At 41.5% G+C, this 20,497-nt stretch overlaps 1 protein-coding gene across 1 annotated transcript; it reads right to left on the bottom strand.

The window, feature by feature from the left end:
* Positions 1–6,339: 6,339 nt before the first annotated feature.
* On the bottom strand, positions 6,340–20,124 carry MRPS5 (mitochondrial ribosomal protein S5). Its single transcript, XM_084235276.1, has 10 exons — positions 20,070–20,124; positions 18,693–18,818; positions 16,850–17,083; positions 15,422–15,456; positions 13,899–13,989; positions 13,226–13,272; positions 12,393–12,450; positions 12,038–12,100; positions 8,745–8,881; positions 6,340–6,599 (listed from the first exon to the last, which is right to left on the bottom strand). Exons 1-10 carry the CDS (start codon positions 20,107–20,109, stop codon positions 6,375–6,377), a joined length of 1,056 nt encoding a protein of 351 aa, XP_084091402.1. The 5' UTR covers positions 20,110–20,124; the 3' UTR covers positions 6,340–6,374.
* Between the last annotated feature and the right edge of the window lie 373 nt (positions 20,125–20,497).

The raw sequence follows: 20,497 nt of genomic DNA, 5'->3' as shown, positions 1-20,497 counted from the left end.
CTGTGAACCCGAAGGGCACTAACAGGCCTGACAATGCCATCATCTAGGCCCTCAGAGGCATGCACGTGAGGTAAAACACTATTTTCCTGAGCTCTTCTGAAGCCCCTTTCCTCACAGCCTGTTCCCAGGCCCCATTCACTGGGAAATTCTATCTGGTACTGAGTAAATGCAGAGATTCTGAGAAATAATCACTCTCACCGTCGCAAAGAAACTTCAGGGGCCATTTTGTTCTTGCCTATGCCTACCAACATCCTGTTTTGCTCAAACTTGCATAACTGAACTCAGAACTGTGCTCTCCTGCCCATTGTCAGAAGTTTTGCCATTTGTGCTCTGAGTACCTCCACCCCCAAATGTTGTAAAAGCCTGTCTGTGTCAGCACCTTAATGCAGCAGCTTGAAAGCTGTCTTCCCCCTGCACGGTGTCTTTGTATGCTGACTCCCCATGGTCTAGGGACAGAACTACCTCTGCAGCCTCAGCTACCTTTGTAAGACGAAAATCTGACACTGATCTGTCTGTTGTATCTGCAACATTCTTAAAGAGAAAAATCGTCTTTTATGTTTACTACACATGAATTGAACTGATCTCCAGGGATGAGACAAAATAATACAAAATAATACAAAAATAATACAACCCTGCTGTGTGGCTGACTAGTGACCCCCAAGAGGCAAGGGCGGCTTTCTCTCTAAGGAATTACCATCCACAGATGAACCTTAAACTAAGGGCTTACAGCTGCTGGCTCGGGCAGACACAAGAGGGTGTCCAATAAATGTGTCATTCTCCGGGGCAAGGAAACCCCAAACAGTGCACAGTGAATACCAAGATCTGTGTCCTGTGAGCCTGAGGCAGTGATCTCAGCCCCAGCTAGTGACCCCTTGGTCCACTCCCATGGAAGTGGTAAACTGAGACGCCAGGAAGCCAGAGTAAGCCAGGTCACACAGCTGTCGTTTTACTATTTGTTCATTGAATACATGGCAGAGATTGAATCCAGCTTCTCATAATTTGAACAATCTAAAAGATTTTTTTTTCTTTCTGCTCCATAATCTGTGAGTTCTCTCTATGGCCATGCATCAAAGAAAGAACCTTCTAGAGCCTTCCAATGCTAGTCAATCCCAGCACCCCACTTTGTGCTTCATTGAAGTTCATGGGCTTTTTCTATTTAAGATGCTGTTTAACAACCACAGTCATCAGAATTCTGTGCCTCTTTCCACCAAGTTATCCCCTTGATGCCAATCAACTATTCTGTGCCACTCACCCTGGCAGGGTGGGTGCCCCCAACACTTGGGCAACTCTGCTTTCCATTTGCCTGACCTCTTGGGGCAAAAGCTGGTGTTAGCAGAGGAAATAGGGAGCAGGACTTCCTGACCCAGTCCCCACTTCAAAGAACACCACACAAGGCACCAGAGGGAGGGCGTAGTTAACTTCTTAAATTGCCAGCAGCTCCGACTTTCCAGAGGGTGGGAACTGCCTGGCAAAAAAGAGCAGTCCTTCCTGCACACTGAGTCCCACTGCGCAGCCAAGAGGAGGTGACCTCCGGCTGACCGTGTGCCAGGAGGGGGAGTGCCTGAGGCTGGAGCTGGTGCCAAGGGTAACCCAAACACAAGTGCTGGCCCTGCTCCCACCCCCATGCCTTCCTGGAACTCAGAGGTCACCACAGAAATGTTTTCCCACAGCTTAGGGAGCCAAGGAAGGACATTCTGGGGACTCCGCCCACCTGCAGCAGCCTGGGCACCTAGACCTTAGGCTCCGCAGGGCTCCTGGACTGTAGCAGCCCATTCTGCTGGGCCCCAGGGAGTGGGCATGCTGGGGCTGAGGGGAGTCCCACCCCACCTACATATACCAAACTGCTAGGAGCTGCTAGTTGCAATGTGACCCAAAATGGTTGGGGCCCTGCTTCACCCCCACAGAGCTTCCTGTTAGGGTTCTGAGCTAGCCAAGTTCCTGAAGTTGCCTGTGAGAGTGCCCAGGAGTCCCTTTGCCCAGGGGCCACCTTGCATCCACACACACACTCCTACTCATCCCTTAAAGCCTTACGCAAAAACCCCTTCACTTCTCAGGGCTTCCAGGAGCTTTCTTTCCAAAGGTCTGCAAAAGCCATTGACCTCCCCTCAACTCTCTGAATTGGGCCTCTCTCTTTCACTGCCAAAAGGATTCCCTGATGAACTTCTCCGGCTCTACTGGGGCCAGCGGGGCTGTAGTCCAGCCTGCCTCTGTGCCCAGATTCTGTACCTCCTATTAGCTGCATCACCTTGAAGCAAGTTAGATTATAATTCTGTCTCGCACCAGCTGAGTACTCCATAAGTGTCCACCACTACCTTGCTCATTATTAAAAAAAAAAGTTAAAGTCACGGGACATAAATTTAAGCAAAAAAAAAAAAATGTTCCTGGTGAAAATAAGGAGCTCAAGATCAAGAAAATGAGCAAGTCTCAGGGTCTAGAATCACTGATTTTGCACCAAGAAAAAGGCAGGGGTGCATCTGCGTGGCACAGCATGAGAAGGGTTCATTGCTGCCAGGCAAGCCCAGTGAGGCGCCTTCTGCTCTGGCTCCACTTCCCATGTGCTGGCAAGCATGGTCTTTTCTCTGAGATGAGCCTCTTAGTAGCATGACACTGAACTGGGGAGAGAAGCAGTTGAGCTGACTCAGAAGGTGCCACTGCCTTGAGTTGCCATTTGTCCCCCGCAGCCCAGGAAGGGTTCCTCTGCGTAAGCCCCTCTCTCTGAGATGGGCGCTGTGCAGCAATGGTGGGCAGTGTGGAGTTTATATGCAACACTCATGTCCTGAAGAGCTCGCTCCTCATGTTAGAAAGCTGGTGGCATGGGGTGGGGCAGTAGCAGTGGATAGAGTTGTTAAGCAACTTGACTGATAGCCTAGCAAGATGATGGACTTTCGACCTAGTTATCAGATCCACGTATTTCCTGAAGCTGTCCCATAGCCCTGACTTACACCTTGGGCTTGGTTTGAATGCAGTGATCTGTGGCTGGAAGTTTGAAAAACCCTCATGAGAGGATAAGAAGCAAATGTGATTCCAGGCAGTCTTTGTAGTACAAATCATGTTGCCCATGGGGATGCTACACCTAGCATACAAAGTGGAATGATTTACCTATGTAGCAGTTAAGCATTTCTAACTGCAAAATATTTCGTTAAGAAGAGAGGGTGTCCACTAGGATCATCGGTTTCTACACTGTAGCAGGCAATACTTCATTCAATAGACAGAACAGGGACTATTTGGGGAATGGTATCTGCCCCTGGTGGTTGTAACTATAACATTTTAAGTTTTAATAATTAACAGCACATGTTTAACGTGTTCACTTTGCTACCTTTTGACATATGTATACTCTGAAATCATCACAACCAAAATAATGAACAGATCTGTCCGCCCCCAAAGGTCCTTTATGTCCGTTTGTTCTTCCTGCCAACCCTACCACCCTGTCCTGTTGCAAGTAACCACTGATCGGCTTTCTATTACAGTAGATTAGTTTGCATTTTTTGTAGAGTTTGTACAATGGATCATACAGTATGTGCTCATTTTTTGTCTGGCTTCTTTCACACAACATAATTATTTTGAGATTCATCTTTGTCTGCATCATAGTCCATTCCTTTTCACTGCTGAGCAGCAGTCTTCATACGCACACACCACTTTTGGTACATATGTTCACCTGTTGATATGCCTTTGCATTATTTCCAGTTTTTGCCTATTACAAATTAAACTGCTATGGACATTTATATGTAAGTGTTGGTAAGGGCAGATCCTTTTGCTTCTCTTGAATACATACATAGGAAGGGAATGGCCTTCCTAAGGCAAGTTATCTTTTTTTACATTGTAAGGAACTTCCAAATTCTTTTCCAAAGGGGGTGGATCATTCACATTGCCACTAGAAAAGTATCAGAGTTTCACTTGTCTCATATTTTCACCCACAAATGCTGATTTAAAAATTTGAACATTCTAGGGCCTCCCCTGGTGGCACAGGAAGTTGAGCGCTGTGCTGTGAAGCTGTCCACAGCCTCTGCAGCACCGGTTCAATCCCGGCCAGCCAGCGAGGGTTCCACATGGCACAGCAGACCTCTCGTCTCGCCCGCTGCTCCCCTCAGCAGTGTATTTCGTCAGTCTGCCTGTTCTTGTTCTGTTCCCCACTCTGTCTCTGGTGAATCCGCTCACTCTCCCACGCATCTGGCCTGTACCCTGGTTCTTGTATAAATAAATAAATCCTTAAAAAAAAATTTGAACACTCTAATGGGAGTGTAATTTGCATTTCTCTAATGGTTGGTAAGTATCTTTTTATGCTTGTTTATCACTGCTGTGTCTGTGGGTTTTGGCTCTTCAAAACTTAAGCAGAATTGCTATATGACCTAGCAATTTCACTCCTACATATATCTCTGACAGAAAACATGTCGGCACAGTGGCTTGTACACAACTGCTCAGAGCAGCATTATTCGTAAGTTAAAAAGCAGAACTAATTCAGATGTCTATCAATTGATGAATGGATAAATAAAAATATAGTCTGGCCATACAATGAAGTACTAGAGAATAACACGAAGCGCTGATGTATGCTACATAGGTGAACCTTGAGAAAACTATGCTAAGTGAAAGAAGTCTCACAAGGCCATATATTATATCATCCCACCTATATGAAATAGGTAAATCTATGGAGAGTAGATCAGTGGTTAGCATGGGCTGGCATTAGTGGGTAGTGAACACTAATGGGCATAATTTTGTACTGAGGTGATGAAGTCTTAATTGTAGTAATGGTTGCACAACTTGGCAAATGTATCAACAACCACTGAATTGCCAAGATGAAATAACAGGAGAAAATTTCCCTAGTTTAGCAAAAAACAGTTAAATCCAGACTCAAGAAGCTAAGCAAAACCAAATAAATAGAAATTCATACCAAGACATGCCATAAACAAAGAAAGCTCTAGAAAAACAGTATCTGTCTGCAAGGAGAAAACAATTCAAGAAGCCAGAAGGAAGTGGCACATTTTTCAAGGGCTGAAAGAACTGTCAACCTTGAATTCTTTATCTGGGGAAATTATTCTCCAGGAATTAAAGGAAAATAAATCATCAGATAAAGGAGAATGATGCAAATTTGTTACCAATAGACATACCCTAAAAAAATCACATTCTTTAAGTGCAAAGGAAATACGTAAGATAGAAAACATATATATTGCTATCTGTCCTTGGTTGCTGGCACAGAACTCCTAAAACTCTTCTAATGTCCTAAGGAATGAGAACTATAAGCATATTTTGTTCTAATATTTGGCCTTCGACTTGTTCCTAAATTTCCTCGGTGATAACATTATCTTTTTTTCTACCGAGGTGACTCTTAGTGGGCTGCCCAATGGGGGCTGTTACCAGAAAGACCGAGTCATAATTAGAAGCTTGGGCTTTTCGGCCTTGCACTGGCATCTACAGTGCAGGGGGGCAGTCTTGTAGAACTGAGCCTTAATCTGTGTGATGTGGTGTCATCTTCATGTAGAAAGCATCAGAATTGAGCTAAATTATAGGACATCCAGCTAACGTTGCAGATAATTGTTTGGTGAGAGAAAACTCCCACATATCTGGTATCAGAAGTGTTTGGATTGTGGTAGTAGGTTGAGAATAAAGAAGAAACACAGGAGAAATGGGTCTTTCCCTACTCAAAGTGATGAGAGAGACTTGGCATGTTAGGAAAGAAGAAAGAACATTTCAAAGAACAAAAACAGGGATAAATACAAAGTATTTTTTTCATTTTGATTTTTCTATACTGTTTGATGATTGAAGCAAAAACTACAACATTGTCTAATATGGTTTTCAGTGTAAGTGGAGGAAATTTTAAAACAAATAAGAGAAGTTAGAGGGACTTAAAGAGACACCAGCAGACTGGAGGTAAGTGGTATATGTATAATGCAATACCCAGGCAACCACTAATCAACTATACAAAGAAGAGAATTTCAGACTCAAAAACAACAGTTTGCCCATTTTTCTCTACTTTCTAGCTGTGTGACTATAATTAAATACTTAACTGCTCTGTAAAATGAAGCTAATATTCATTTTGAATGAATCAGTTAATGTAAATTAACTAGAATTACAGCAATTATTTCAAATATTGCTTTTTCTTGGGTCTGACTATAAGCCCTGTCTTCCTAATCCATTCACTTTTGCTAGTTTAAATAAATACTTAAAATAGTCTTAAACTAGGGCATGTAAAAAAGTTCTGATCACAGTGACAGGTATATACCATGTGCTCAAGAAATTAAAGTCACAATTATTTATTTATAAATAAAGACGGTTGGCTTTTTCTTTAAAAAAAAAAAAAAGTGGCATTCCAATGCAGGATGGAGTCTCCTCGAGGTGGTGGACGGTATCAGACATGTGGCTACGTGAGGCCAGAGGGTAGCCTAGGTGGCAGGTCTTTTTAGACCTGCCCACACAGAGCGCTTCATTCCCTGTGAAGCCTTCATTTCTTCCCAGTCCAGTTTGATGTCTGGAACATCATATTCCGGCTCTGGATCTTCTCTCAAGGCCCCCTGTGGGGAGGCAACCACGATGGGCAGAGGGCCACATTCCTTCCGGAATTCCACAACATGGAGACTCTTCTTATCAGCCCGCTTCTGATGGGTTTCCTGAGCAGGACCAAATTGAGAACACCAGGTTAGATCTATGAGGTACCGCTGTAACTTAGAGCAGGAACTTCCATGAGCCAGAGAGAAGTCGGCAGTGAACACACTATCACTCAGGGGACTCAAATAGCATTTCAGTGGCTTCCAGGTAATGTACTTTGTGGCTAAAGTATAGTGACACCTCAGTGCCATCACCCTATCAGCCCTGGAATAAGGGCCTTGACCTCTGGTCTTGCCTTCTAAACACTCCCAACTTGGGCCTCACCAAGCACCTAGATCATGCAGAAAGAGAAGATGTTAAGGATCCCCAGGTATTTGGTCAGCACCAGACCGGGGAAGAAAACAACCTGTTTACTTGAACAAAAAAATTTGTAAGGGCAAAAAAGAAGAACCTAGAGATTACAAATGACTTAAAAGACATAGTAAAACTTATAATTTATTGAGCTTTTCTGCAATATCATTCAAATAAGTTGTGTAAAAAAATCTTTTTCAATCTGACAGGTGGAGACATTTCTATGCACACTGACTGGATATCTGGTGATTCTGAATTACTGGTAATTTTTAGGCATGATAATAGTGTTATGGGGTATTGTTTAATCCTTATCTTTTAGATAAATATTGAAATATTTATGAATAAAATAAAATGGTATTGAGATTTAGTTCAAAATAGTTGGAGCTGGAAGGGTGGCACTGAGAAACAAGGCTGGCCACAAGCTCTAACTACTTGATGAGAGGGCCAAGGGGTTCACTCCATTAGTTGGTCATGAACGTCTGTACCTCGGCAAATAAATCTACTCTATGCTTTATTGATAGTACATTAAAATACCTGATATGAAACAATCTTTGTTTCCAGACTTGATGACCACCTTGTACTATACTATTGGAAACTAGAATAAAGATGAGTTGTTTCATAAAAACAAATTGATTTAAATTGGTGTGTATTATAATCAATGGCATGTTGCTTAACTTGATGGCCTGATTTTCTTTTTGAGTGGTACATTAAATAACACCACTTTTTTACTGCTAATGTCATTTAGAATAATTGATACATGGTAATTACATCAGAAGATTCAAAATACTAGCCTAAAAATGAAAATATCATAAAAGAGCAAGTCTACTTGATTATAAATATGACTTGTCTAAAACCAATGTTTTTGTTACATTAGTTAAAACTCTAACATTGCAAATGGATTTAGAAGTGCTTTTGAAAGATGTTTTAGGTAGTACACACACACACACACACACACACACACACACACACACACTCCTGTTCAAAAAAGATCTTTTAACCAAAACTTTTTCTTTAATTTCTTACTTTAAACAGAGAGATGTAAAATCATTCCATGGAACATTTTCTTCAAAAACAACCAACACATTTTTTCAAAAAAACCGCATTCTCAAAATGCTGGGAAGTCTATAAAAGTCCTCAACAATGGAGGTCAAATCTTATAAATGGAGCCTCAAAACCAGCTGTCCTCTGCTTGTCCAGCTCTGCTGATGTCTATCAGCAGCCAGGGGCAGGCTGAGGTGGGATGGATGTGCACTCACAGGCCCTCTTCCCTGGTGGAGAGTGGAGTGACAGGAACCCATCCCACCAGGGAGCCATCCCATTGAGACTGAAAGGACAAGCTGAGCAGCAGCCAGGGCCCCCGTCGTGCAGAGAAATAACCTGGCGTATTAATGTCCATAGTTTCTACTAACTCAAGGTGTCTGTCTGAACTACCTGGGCAGATAACATGAAAACTGCTTCTGCACAAGATAGTTCTCCAGAGTGGAGACACCTTAGAGACTTGACTCTAGTCCCAGTTGAAAGAACTAAATTAGGAAATGAAATTTCTCTTTTTACTTTAGAGGAGTTTTAGAACAAGCATGTATTCTTTTAAGACACAGGTTGTAACTACTGGCTTTTAGGAATACTTAATTTGGAAACTTCAAAAGCTAATGAAGTATTTTTAAAAGTGATTTTTCATTTACTGACTCTTCAATTGAATTAGCTTGCCTGCAGAAGCCATAAATAACAAAGAATCCCTGAATCCTGAGGTGACTCCAGGAGAGTAACTCCAGAAGGCCCATAAGACATCATGGTCTTGAGGCACACAGCTGACATACAGACTAGAACTTCTGTCTCAAGGCTCGGGGAAGGATTACCTGGCTGGAGAGCCCATAGAAGAGGCCCCGGGTGAGGTTGAGCATATTGATGGACCCCGAGACCTTGGCGTACAAGTCTTTGATGCCAATGAGCCGGCAGATGGTGATGATGGCCCGGTGACAGCGGAGGCCGTAGCCTAGAAAAGGGGAAAAAAACTGGTCAAACACCAACTTACTCAGCTGCAATGCAGATGGTCGGTCACCCTCTGGCTTCACACAACTGATTCAGGGTCAGGAGACCCTGGCTGCATTCTGGTCTCGCCAGCTCCCAGGGTGCCTTTGACAACTTACTTGACTTTCATGGTGGCACTTATTTAAATTGAAAGTTTAATGGTTAAAGAAATAATGGACATATAAATTTCTTGAACACGTGGGCAAAATACAGGATTGTTATGAGGTTAACAGATGCCTGGAAGCACTCAGTGCCCACATCCATGCTGACCGAGGACAGAGGACACATGTACTCTCACCTCCCCGACTGTTCAGTGGTCCTAAGCAGGGATGTCTACTTCCTCCTCCTGGGAAAAAACCCTCTTTTGGTTTCAGTTATGTACTGTCTCCTGGATTTTCTCCTAAAAATTGGCCCATCCTTCTCACCTCCTTGCTGACCTCTCAACATTGGATGGTCTCCTCTCTAACCACGGGCCATACTGTGGTCTAACCTGTCATCCCTTCTCCAGGAAGAGCTTTCAAAACACCAAATACATCACTGCCCATTAAAAGCCCTGTACTTCCCACTGGAATAAAATGATGAATTCCATATTCTACAAAGCCCTCCTTGACCACACCTCTCAAAAATCTCATCTAAAGACACCACCATCCCCGGGGCTGACTTTCCACCTCAGGGACTGTGCTCCAGGTGTTTTCTTGGCCTGCCCTCCTTGCATGGCTCCTTCTCACTTTCAAAGTCTCCCTCCAATGCATCCTCCTCAGAGGCTTTCTTAGGCCATGCTTTCAGAGGCAGCATCCCTCTTCTGTCCCCTGCTGCTTTCCAGTAGCCTGATTGCTACTTTCAGGCACTTGGCAGAACTTGCTTATCTGATGTTTCCCCTGAAGTAGAATGGGAAGCTAGGATACTGTTTGTATTCTGCCTAGAGTTTAGATCAGTAATTGGCAAATGCAGGTAGCACTGAGGGAGAGACAAAAGTCCCAAGTTTAAACCCTAACACTTTGATTAGCCAGACATAAAACTCAGCACATACCAACCTGCTCCAAGACAGAACATCTACCCAGAAGCTAAACACTGTTGGCTTTCTAGTTTCTAATTTTTTATGGTAATATATTCATGTAAAAACTGTTTTTAGATATAAGTACATAACAGTGTCACCCAGAACTGTCCCTTCTACTTGATGAAGTCAACTAATTCACTATGATCTGGCTATGCCAGCTCATTCAAGAACCAGACATTTTAGAGAACAGTTAAACAAGGTCATTTGCTGTTCTTTGGCTGCCGTCATACATCCAAAGAATGTATGTCCACGTGTGAACAACACATGCACACACAGATGTCTGCTGATACATGGACATGTGGAGAGAGGGGCACCTGCAAGGGGGGTGCAAGGCAGATCTTTGGAAGGGTCTGGGAGGCAGATTGTACCCTGTCACTGCTCACTGGAAAACTCTGACACCCCCTCCCTGTGATAACTACTTAGCAGAGCTGGCGGTGAACTCCCAGAGAAGGCAGTTACTCTGCACAGCACCCGAAGCACACAAGACACTCCAGAGAGTAGCCTGTGCTTTGCACATGTACAGACATCCATTTAGTAGGGGTCACAGTCTTACGGTTTTTGACTATACATTGATTGTGAAGATTTTCAGGCAGGCACTGTGCCCAAAAAGTACGTGTGTAATGAAATTTAAAGGGGTGTGTGTGTGTGTTTTATGGGAAATGCACTGCAGTGCTCTGTGAGAAACTAAATACTATCCTGTGACCAAGGTAGAAGCAGCCACGGTTAAACAAGTCTGGGAAGGCTGCATTCTTAGCCCCTCTGGGAGCTGCACACTGCACAGTAGTGCACTAAGACTGCAAATGTTCAAAAACACACACAGCATCTTTCTGACTTCCCTTAATCCAGTTTTCCTGCTCAATGTTCTTTTTAGAATAACACCTTTCATAGCTCCTCATGGGAAAAATTGCTGCACAGGCACATCTTTCAGGAAATGATGTCTGTAATGTATTGTACTGCTTTAACTTCAAAATCAGAATATTTAACCCCAATGCATAGGTAAGGAATGCATTTAACAATCAGAAATCTGAAAAAGGCAGCTTTCATTAGAAAACAGGGAAGATTACAAAAAGGTAACTTGTGCAATTAAAATTGTAGCAATTTTTCAAAGGTTATTCAGAAATATGCAAGCCTTAGATACAACTTAAAACTTTCTCACAGATGAAGTTTTGAAGATATGATTGATTCTAGTAACATATTTTACGAGCATGTCCAATGTGTTATTTCAAAATATAATCAGTACAATAATATTTTTAGGGTTTATATATATAAATATATATATATTTCCCTCCCATACTAAGACTTTGAAATCTGGTATGTATTTGACACCTACAGCACATCTGAGTAGTACCATTTCAGAGCTCAACAGCAACAGTGACTGGGCAGGTCTGAACCTTGATGTTTTAAGTGTTCAAATCAATGCTGCTTCTAATAACAAAATATTTTTATCAAGTATATGATTTATTATGATTACTACATTTGATTCTTTTTTCTTGATTTACTTCTAAGCCATAGCTCTAGCAGAATTGTACTGGAAACTTTGCCATAAAAATTTTTAATATATTGCTTTTATTCCTGTGCCTAACTTTCTAAGATATATCAAATTATATAAAGCCACTGTATTCCACTCTGCATTCCAGAGTGCAGGTCAACAACCAGCTCCCAGAGGTTATTCAGTCAGTACTTGACAATGACAGTAAGTTACTGGAGCTGAATAAGCTATCAGAGCAGAACCAGCTGAGAGAGTTAATGAATTGTCTAGGAAGAACTAATATCCTTCCAAACTCAATCACTCACTGGGCTGTTTTTTTCTGTTCACAATGTGCTGTGACCAAGTAACCTGTAGTTAATTCTAGAGCATGCTTGTACTCAGAGGAAACTGGGTAGATAGACTTCCTTGCTTTTACTTCCCCGAGAGCCTCTGTCTTCTTAAATTTAACTTGGGCCTTTCCATTTTGGTGTTTTCAAAGTAAGTTCAAATAAAGTTGAGCCAAAATAGAGGACAAGATAGAATAATTATAATTTGTCTGCTTTATCTTCAACAAATTATCAGAGTTTTTTAGTTACCTCTGGGTTGTTTCTTCATCTTGATATGTGTCCTTTTAAACGTTAAAGAAATGTCATGGAATACTGGAGGGTAAAAATATAAACATAAGAAGGATTAGGTGTGTGCTTTAAGGTCCTTGCAAATATCACAAAGCAACTAATACCTCCCAAGAAGCCCACATACACCAAGGATGCGTGACAAAGTCTGACTTCACTCCTTACAACCTTCTCAGGAGAGAAAGTTTGTTTCGACATTTTACACATTCATTGATAAGAAAGTAGTAACAAGCAGAGTATCACAAAGATACTCAGAGACACACTGCCAAACATACTGAAACAAAATCCTGCAAATTTTAAAAGAAAGCTCACCACTCACTTGTATGGTCTTCGTATCGTTCTATATAATGCAAATAGTGAACTGCTTTGTTCTTTGCCTGTAAGAAGAAAAATACTTTCCTTAACTCTATTGTTGGGATTTATGTTTTCTCAATGATTTCAAAAAATACCTTTCACAAGCTATTTTATTATGAAAAGCTTCAAACTTTAACAAAAACTTCAGTAGTCTTCTAAAAGCTAAGGATTAAATTTGCAATATCATAACCAAAATAACATTACCACACCTGAAATACTTAACACTAATTCCTTAGTAGTTTTGAATTTTCTGCCAGTGTTTTCAAACTTTCTGAGTGTGCTCAGAACTCTGGTAAGCAATCAGAAATCTGACAAAAATGATGCCAAAAAATATAGGTATTGATGAAACTGCTTCTGGTGACATAAGTAATCTTTGACCGCAAGGCTTATGGGATGGTTCTTATTTTTTTTTTTTAATTTTCTTTTTTTTAAAGATTTGTTTATTTATTTACACAAGCACTGGGTACAGTCAGAAGTGCAGGAGGGTGAGAGAACTCACCAGAGCCAGAGCAGGGAGCAGAACAGGCAGAAGGACCGAAGTACACAGCTGAGGGGAGCAGTGGGCACAGCAGGAGAGGTCTGCGCGCCATGTGAGACCCTCGCCAGGGGCCGGGGAGCAAACCGGCGCTGCAGAGGCTGCAGGCAGCCTCGCAGCCCAGCGCTCAACCGCTCAACTGCTGCGCCAGCGGGGAGGCCCCTGGTTCTCTATTTTATTATTTAAAATGTTTCGTGGTTCCCATGGTGTCTAGCATATAACCTATTGATCCTTTACTCTCAACAAAGGAAAAATGTACATACTTTCCTAAAAGCATCCATCCGTTCTGTGGCTTTCCCAATGGCAAAACCTTTAAAAGAAAAAGCAAAATTAAGAAAAGGGGCACAAACTGACACATAATATTTTTCACCATATTTCAAGTTTCAGCTTCTACAGTATTCGACAGCATCCCATTTTTCTTCTGTCCACAGGAAACTTGCTATCCAAAACAGAATGACAAAGCTTAAGGCTACAGGGATTTACTTGATGTGTTTGAGGTACTTTGGAAGTACTACATTTGAATGCATTTCTGAAATCCAAGAGTAGACGTTAACATTACCTTCCATGACTCTCTAGATAAAACTAAACATATAGGGAGGAAGCACATGGACCATGGTGAGGACTATGGGAGTCTGGGTGGAGGGTGTGGTATGTGACATGCATCTCGGGCGTGCACCTATGGCTCTGAATCACGTACAGTGTCGGAAACCAATGTTTCCTCATAAATAACAAAAAAATATCATTTTTCTCACAGGAAAAGACAGTTAGAGGGGTGAACTATTCTTTCTTTCCCTTCTAAGGGATTTCTTGGGTTTGTCACAAGTTTTGTGAGCCCAAAACACGAAAAGGCTAAATCAGCAGAAGGGTGGCTAGCAGCAGGAAGCCCTGGACTCCACAGCCCTGCCCTGGCTCCCACCGCCCCGCAGGCATATTCACCTGCAGCGCCTCTGCCATTGCCCACGGCAACCAGGACACGGACTGATTTCTTTCTTCCCTCTTTTGCGGTCATATTGAAAACATTTCTTACCTAAAAGACAAAATGTTTCATAACTATCACCCCTTGGGGAAATCCTGGAGCAGGGAACTAGAGTGGCCGCTTCACACATAGGCACACGTGGCAGGAAGGCACATCAATGCCTTCGTCAACAGCAGACTTTCTCAAAGGAAACAGCTCTCTGGACTGTTTCTTTAGGTGTAGAATGGGAAGACTTTCTCTTCCTATTTCACAGGGTTCTTGAGAGGTCTGATTGAGATCACTTTAAAGGAATGTGAAACTACACAGCTCAATATACCCTAGTTTAGTGAGTGTAATGTGATAAAGAATGAGTTGGTTAAACTTTAACATAAGTAACTACACAAAACATAGCCCAATTCAGAGATTTTTAAAATACAGAAAACTGTGCCTCTTAGCAATGATACAGAAATAATTAGTGGAGCCTGGATCTCTATACTAAGGATTATGCTCAACTGAGAAGAAAATATTTGGAAATACCAAATAGTTGCACAGCAAATGCTTATTAGGAACTACAGGAAAACCTACATTTTGGGAGGGCATAGTTAAATGGCCAGGAACAATGAAGGAAAAGGAAGTGCTAGTCCACTGCCATGAATAATCTTACAGGAAATATCCAATATATAAGAATTCTTCAGAGGAATTAACTTCCAAAAGTTAATCCTTCTTTTGCTGAACCATATCAGCCTTCTCTCTGCTGAACCATATCAGCCTACACCTTCTCTTGCTCTTCCTTGCTTCTCTGGGAAATGGTCTGCATGGCTCTATTTCTCATTAGAGGGACAATCAACCCAGGCCAAAGATATAAAATACTTATAAACATTAATTTTAAACTTCAAATTCTATCTCACAATTGATACTGAAGAAATAATGTACATGTTCAACCACAAGGAGCCCAAGCAGAGATTATTCCACGGGTATTTAACACCAGATATGCCACTGGCTCCAAGGGGAGTTGCCCTAGGAGGAGAGTGACTGAAATTTACTTAATAGAAGTTGTGGTTTCAAGGGCCTGCAAGCAGCAGCCACTAGATCACTTCTCCCCCCAGGAGCTGGACATTCACTGCAACCCAAGCTTTCAATTCCTGCCGCAAGAATTGAATTGTGTGCCAAATACAGCTGTTTATAACTGAAGGATGGCTTGCTAAATCTACTTTGGCATTAGGAAGGAAGAAATTTAAATGTAATCTCCAAAGTCTGTTATCAACATACCACTCAAGACCCCTTGTCGGGACACCTCAATTGGTATCCCCCAAGAAGGGCAGCAGTCAGGAGAGTCAAGATCAAGTAGCTGAAATTAAAGTTCCATTATTTCCTTACCCAAATCAGCTGTCTCAGGAAAAGCCATGCATCAAAGGCTTTCGTCACAGTTCCTCTTAACCTGTCTTTACTCCACCCATGCCACCTCTCTAAATATTGAACCAACTATTTCATTCAGCATACTTACCTCAAGTATCCTCGTATCAAAATCCTCATATGTTTCTGTAAGGAGCAAAGAGGGATACAGATAAATGTGTCAATGTGATTAGTGTATAAATGCAATTTTCAATACAGGTACCATCACGGACTTTTAAGAGAAAGAATCTCAGAACTTCTGGGGTTACACCTGGTCTTTCACCATCACCAGAGACTGTTCCCACCATCTCCCTGACTGCATCCTCCTGCCCCTCCAGCTTGCACTCAGCAACTCCAAAGCGGCGCTCCTTGGAGCTCCCTGGCACCTCCAACTCTTGATCACCATTTTCTCCTTCCCTGTCACTCCTCTGGGTCTTCATAGGAGTGACACCATGACACCAGAGCCCATCATGTCCAGTAGACTTTGTGATGTCCTCAACTCCCTCACCCTTTTCTCTCCCTACCACACTATCTAGGCCTGAACCAATCACAGCAGTCTAGCTCCTCTGGGCCTGCTGGGTATTGCTAGAACAAAGTTAAATCATAGTACACACCTGGGTCATTGAAAATTCACAGTGTCCAACTCAATTGAGTTCTCCCTGCTACCTGGTAGCCTTTTATGTCCTTTCAGTTAGCTCTTTCTCTACTCACCACAGCAGCCAATTCAAACACTGTGCTCTCCTGGTGCCATGCTCCACAATGCCCACACACATTTCCTCTACCAACAATATGGACTCACCTCCATCTGTACCCCACCCTTTCTTCTGCCATTAATCCATTTATCTATACTCTGGACCTGGGTCCACTTATTTCTTCTCCCTTTCATATCCTCATCCTCCCAAGTGAAGCATTATCTAAAAGTTCTAAGCATGTTCACCTGAGTCTATCCATTTCAACCTCTCCTCTTTAATTCTCATGTAAGAAAGCAGCCAAATTCTCCAATATTTTTTCATCTACTCATTGACAAGGACAAATTGTTCCGATGATTTTTACTTCTTTACATATTCAGGGGGTGGGGTTTTGCTTTCTAATATGACCTGTTACCAATTTTTACTTTATGTGTGCTTTTATGAGGCTTAATGACAACTACCTGATTTATCTTTTGTCAATGAAACAGTACTCCCAGGCCAGGTTGCACCACAGGCGCCCCATGAACTATGCTTGAGAAAATGCAGTCTATAAATTGCTTATACACAGATCAGTAATGCACACCACATTAAGGTGCTCATGAGAAACCACATATTAAAAATGCCAGAACCCACTGCTTTGTATCCTGTTTGTAGAGTACTTCTTGGTTATGGGCCTCGGTTGTTCCATAAAATACAACTGAATTATAATGTGATATTATTTCAAAGATGTTCAAATACTTTCTTGAAAACAAGCAATCTAAACAGACAAGTAGTTAAAATCTATTAAAGGATTCTAGAACTACAAGGACCCTCTTTGTTAGAAAGGTCAGTAAAACCCAGGACTCTGCTACCTCCATCGGGACCAGGGTCAGGGGGGCCAAGACTGACGCCCCCCCATGTGTGTCCACTCCATCCTCGTTCTCGTTTAAACTTCATCTTCCTTTTCCGGTCCCACTCTTCTCTCTGCTGAATTATATCAGCCTCCACCTTCTCTTGCTCTTCCTTGCTTCTCTGGGAAATGGTCTGCATGGCTCCATTTCGCATAAGAGGGACATTCAACCCAGGCCATAGGAAGCCATGACGCCCTGAAGATTTAAAAACATACAAAATAAGAACATATAAAAAGCACTAATTTCTTTATTGTTAAAATGTCAGATGATGGGTAAATATATAATGACACTGCTGGTACGAGCTTTAACATTGCCAAGTCACTTGGCAATCACTTGGCACTACTAACAGCTAGTAATTCCACTTCATGGTATTATCTGTAGACACACTCACATCAGGTTCAAAACGTGTGTGCTTAACAAGGACGTCCACTGAAGTGTTATTTGTAAAGGCAAGGAAATTGGAAACAATCTAAATGTCCAACAGTATCGGAATGTTTATATGAACTGTGGCATATCTAATCCATGAAATATTCTGTACTGAATCAAAAGAATGAGGTAGCTCTATAAGAGATGATGTGGAATAATTTCCAAAACATATTACTAAGTGAAAAACAGTAAATCTTATAAGACAGTAGATAGCATAAGAAACAATTTAGTTTAAAAAAAAGAAAACATTTCTTTTAGGGTATTTAAGTACATAAAAGCATTTTTAAATGTTAGGAGGAAACGAACCAAAATGAGATCAGTGGTTTTGTTGGGGGAGGCAACAGGAATTGAGGGGACCAGAAAGGGCATCAAAGGGGACTTTAGGTTTCTCGACAGTCTTTGAATTTTTTATTGAGGTCTACACATATGAGAGTTAAAAGATTAAAATAAGGGCCTTCCTGGTGGTGCAAGGGGTTAAGACACAACCTATGAAGCTATTTGCAGCCACTGCAGCATGAGTTCAATCCCCAGCAAGGAAGTTACCCACATGGTGCAGCAGACCTCTCCTAACTTGCCCACTGCTTCCCTCAGCAGTGTATTTCAGTCAGTCTGCCTGTTCTGTTCCCCACTCTTTCTCTGGTGAATCCTCTCATCCCTCCCCCATCTCTGGCCTGTACCCCAGTTCTTGTATGCATAAATAAATCTTTTAAAAAAAAGATCAAAATTAGATAAAGCTAATTCATGGAGAAAAACATTCAAGCAGACATGCTAGATGGCTCTCACCAACAAAGGGATATGTCAGCAACCACAACACAGAAAGTCCATTTAAGTACACTCCACTATTTTCACTCTTCAAAAAACACAAGTATAAATAAGCATGCATCCCAGAGGTGGCAAACTAAAGTTCGACGGTCAACTATAGCCCACAACTCATTTTTTGGTGAATATGGTTTTATTGGAGCCCAGCTCTGCCCATCGATTAGGTATTGTCAATGACTGGTTTCGCGCAGCAGAAGCAGAGTTGAGTAGCTATAACAGAAACAAAGTGGCTTCCAAAGCTGAAAATATTTACTACCTGGCCCTCTGCAAATAAAGTTCACTAACTTTCTATTTACTATATATATTACTGAAGCATGAGTTTGTTGAGAACAGAGACTGTCACAGCAGATGCCCCTCAGAGCATTTGAAGGATTTTCCTCCCCCAGAGCCCCGGGGCAATAGGTAAGCCACTTGGTTGGATGCTAAAATGGCAGATCCAAATATTCATGAAAAATGTTCTGATTCTTCTAGTTTGCAAACTTTCTACCCAAATTTTGGAGGGGTGGCAGGGAGGAAAGCCTTAAAAATCACATTGACTTTTTTTTATAAATAAGTTTACCTTCTCCAATGATCTGACCCCTGTTCAAATCCTTTCTTCTCTTTTTCTTAGTTCTTTTGCCCCTTCCTTTTCTTGCTCCAGCACCGGTCTCTGCTAAAGCACCTTTCCACAGCTCATCTGCTGTCACTGTAATAAAACAGGATTTGGATTTTTTTAAATTTTCAAGCAATTATCTATTATGGTCTCCTGAATAAAAAAGTCCAGCTTCACTTGTATCACTGTGGTAATGAACGTAAAATTAAATCATTCTTTGTACATATCACATGCTCACATTTGGAAAAGTGTAGACAAGACTCTTCTACTTTTAAAGAACACGGCCTTCCTCTCTGAAAGATGGTTATCATTTAAATTCCAGTTACTTACCAGCAGGTTGTTTGCTAGGCATTTTATTAACTGTTACAGGTCTCTTTCCCCTTTTGCCTCACTGTAAGCACTGAGCTAACCAATAACTCTTCTTCCTAAATACATGCTGTTTAAACCAAACAAGAATCAACATTTCAGCCTGAACCCATAAATCATTTGAATCATTTGCTCTAATCTTCGGTAAATGCCTTAAGCATCTTCACAACGAGATGCCCAAAGCACCTTCAATTCTAATGAAAGTCCAATCAACCCACAGGGAAGACTGAGTGAGCAGGGATCTGACAGTACTCATCTGTGTATGCACGTATTTAAGTCATGCTTGTCTTCACTTCATGTGTAGACTCTGACATTGCTGACGTTTTCCATTTGTGAATTTCTAGGATACTAAAATCTTTTTCCATTACACATTTCAATCAGGATTTTCCCTTTTGTACTTGTAATATTCCCTTTGGAATATTCAGATTTCTTACTTTTGACAATTACCAATTTTCATTAGTATAGTTATATCATGTATTAGATTTAAATACCATCCTTCTAAGGACTTCCAGTCTTTCACAGTACCAAGCGATTTTATAATCACAGAGATTCTGTCCCATTAACAATTTATTTAATAAAGAATCAGAGCCAACAAATGGACTCGTCAGAAACCTAAGATAGATATAAAGGCCTGAAATACTAAACACATTCTAGACGATTCATAGGTATCTTCATTCTTCTTCTCTTATGAGCCCCTTAGGGTATAAAAGTTCTACCTGCTTGCTTCCTCAAGGGCCTGACCTTGATCCTCTGGGTAGATAACATAAAAACAGAAAAATGTTTTGGATTTATAATACATTTAAATGCTGTATAGCTATATAATATCCTGTTTTTAAAAATGTACACATTATTATAGCTGACCTTCATAAATAGTCATAAAAGTATTGATCATTTAAGGAAAGAAGAAAAATGAAAACATAAAAGCACTGCTTATTTTCCTATTCCATGAAATGGGAAATTTGTGGTCATCCTACGTACATTTGGTGAAGAAACTATAGGCTCTGCACTGCTGGCCCATGAGGTTACTGGGAGAAGAAATCCAGCACTGCGTCTGAAGTGCGCGGGCCAAGCTGGTGAAACAACGGTGGTCTCCGATTCCCTGCGATGACAAAGGGCCTGCAGGCAGATGGAATAAAACTACAGTCAGATGTTTCAAGGCCATGGAGAAACACTGCTAGCACCATATAATTCAGTCATTGCTAATAGAAAGAGGTCACTAAAAGGTGGTACTTGTATAAATCATTTTGAGAACAGTCTTTCTTAAAAACATAAAACAAAACTTTGGGCAGGTAATGAAATGCTCATCCTATTTACAGCAGTTCACCCACACAGGGATGCCAAGCTGCAATTACCACCTCAAGCTCAGGATATTCTGGGTTAATGGCGCCCTCTGCTGCTATAGTTGG

Source organism: Talpa europaea (assembly GCF_964194135.1).
Source record: "Talpa europaea genome assembly, chromosome: 6".
NCBI classification, from domain to species: Eukaryota; Metazoa; Chordata; class Mammalia; order Eulipotyphla; family Talpidae; genus Talpa; species Talpa europaea.
This window is presented reverse-complemented; position numbering and strand designations above follow the sequence as displayed.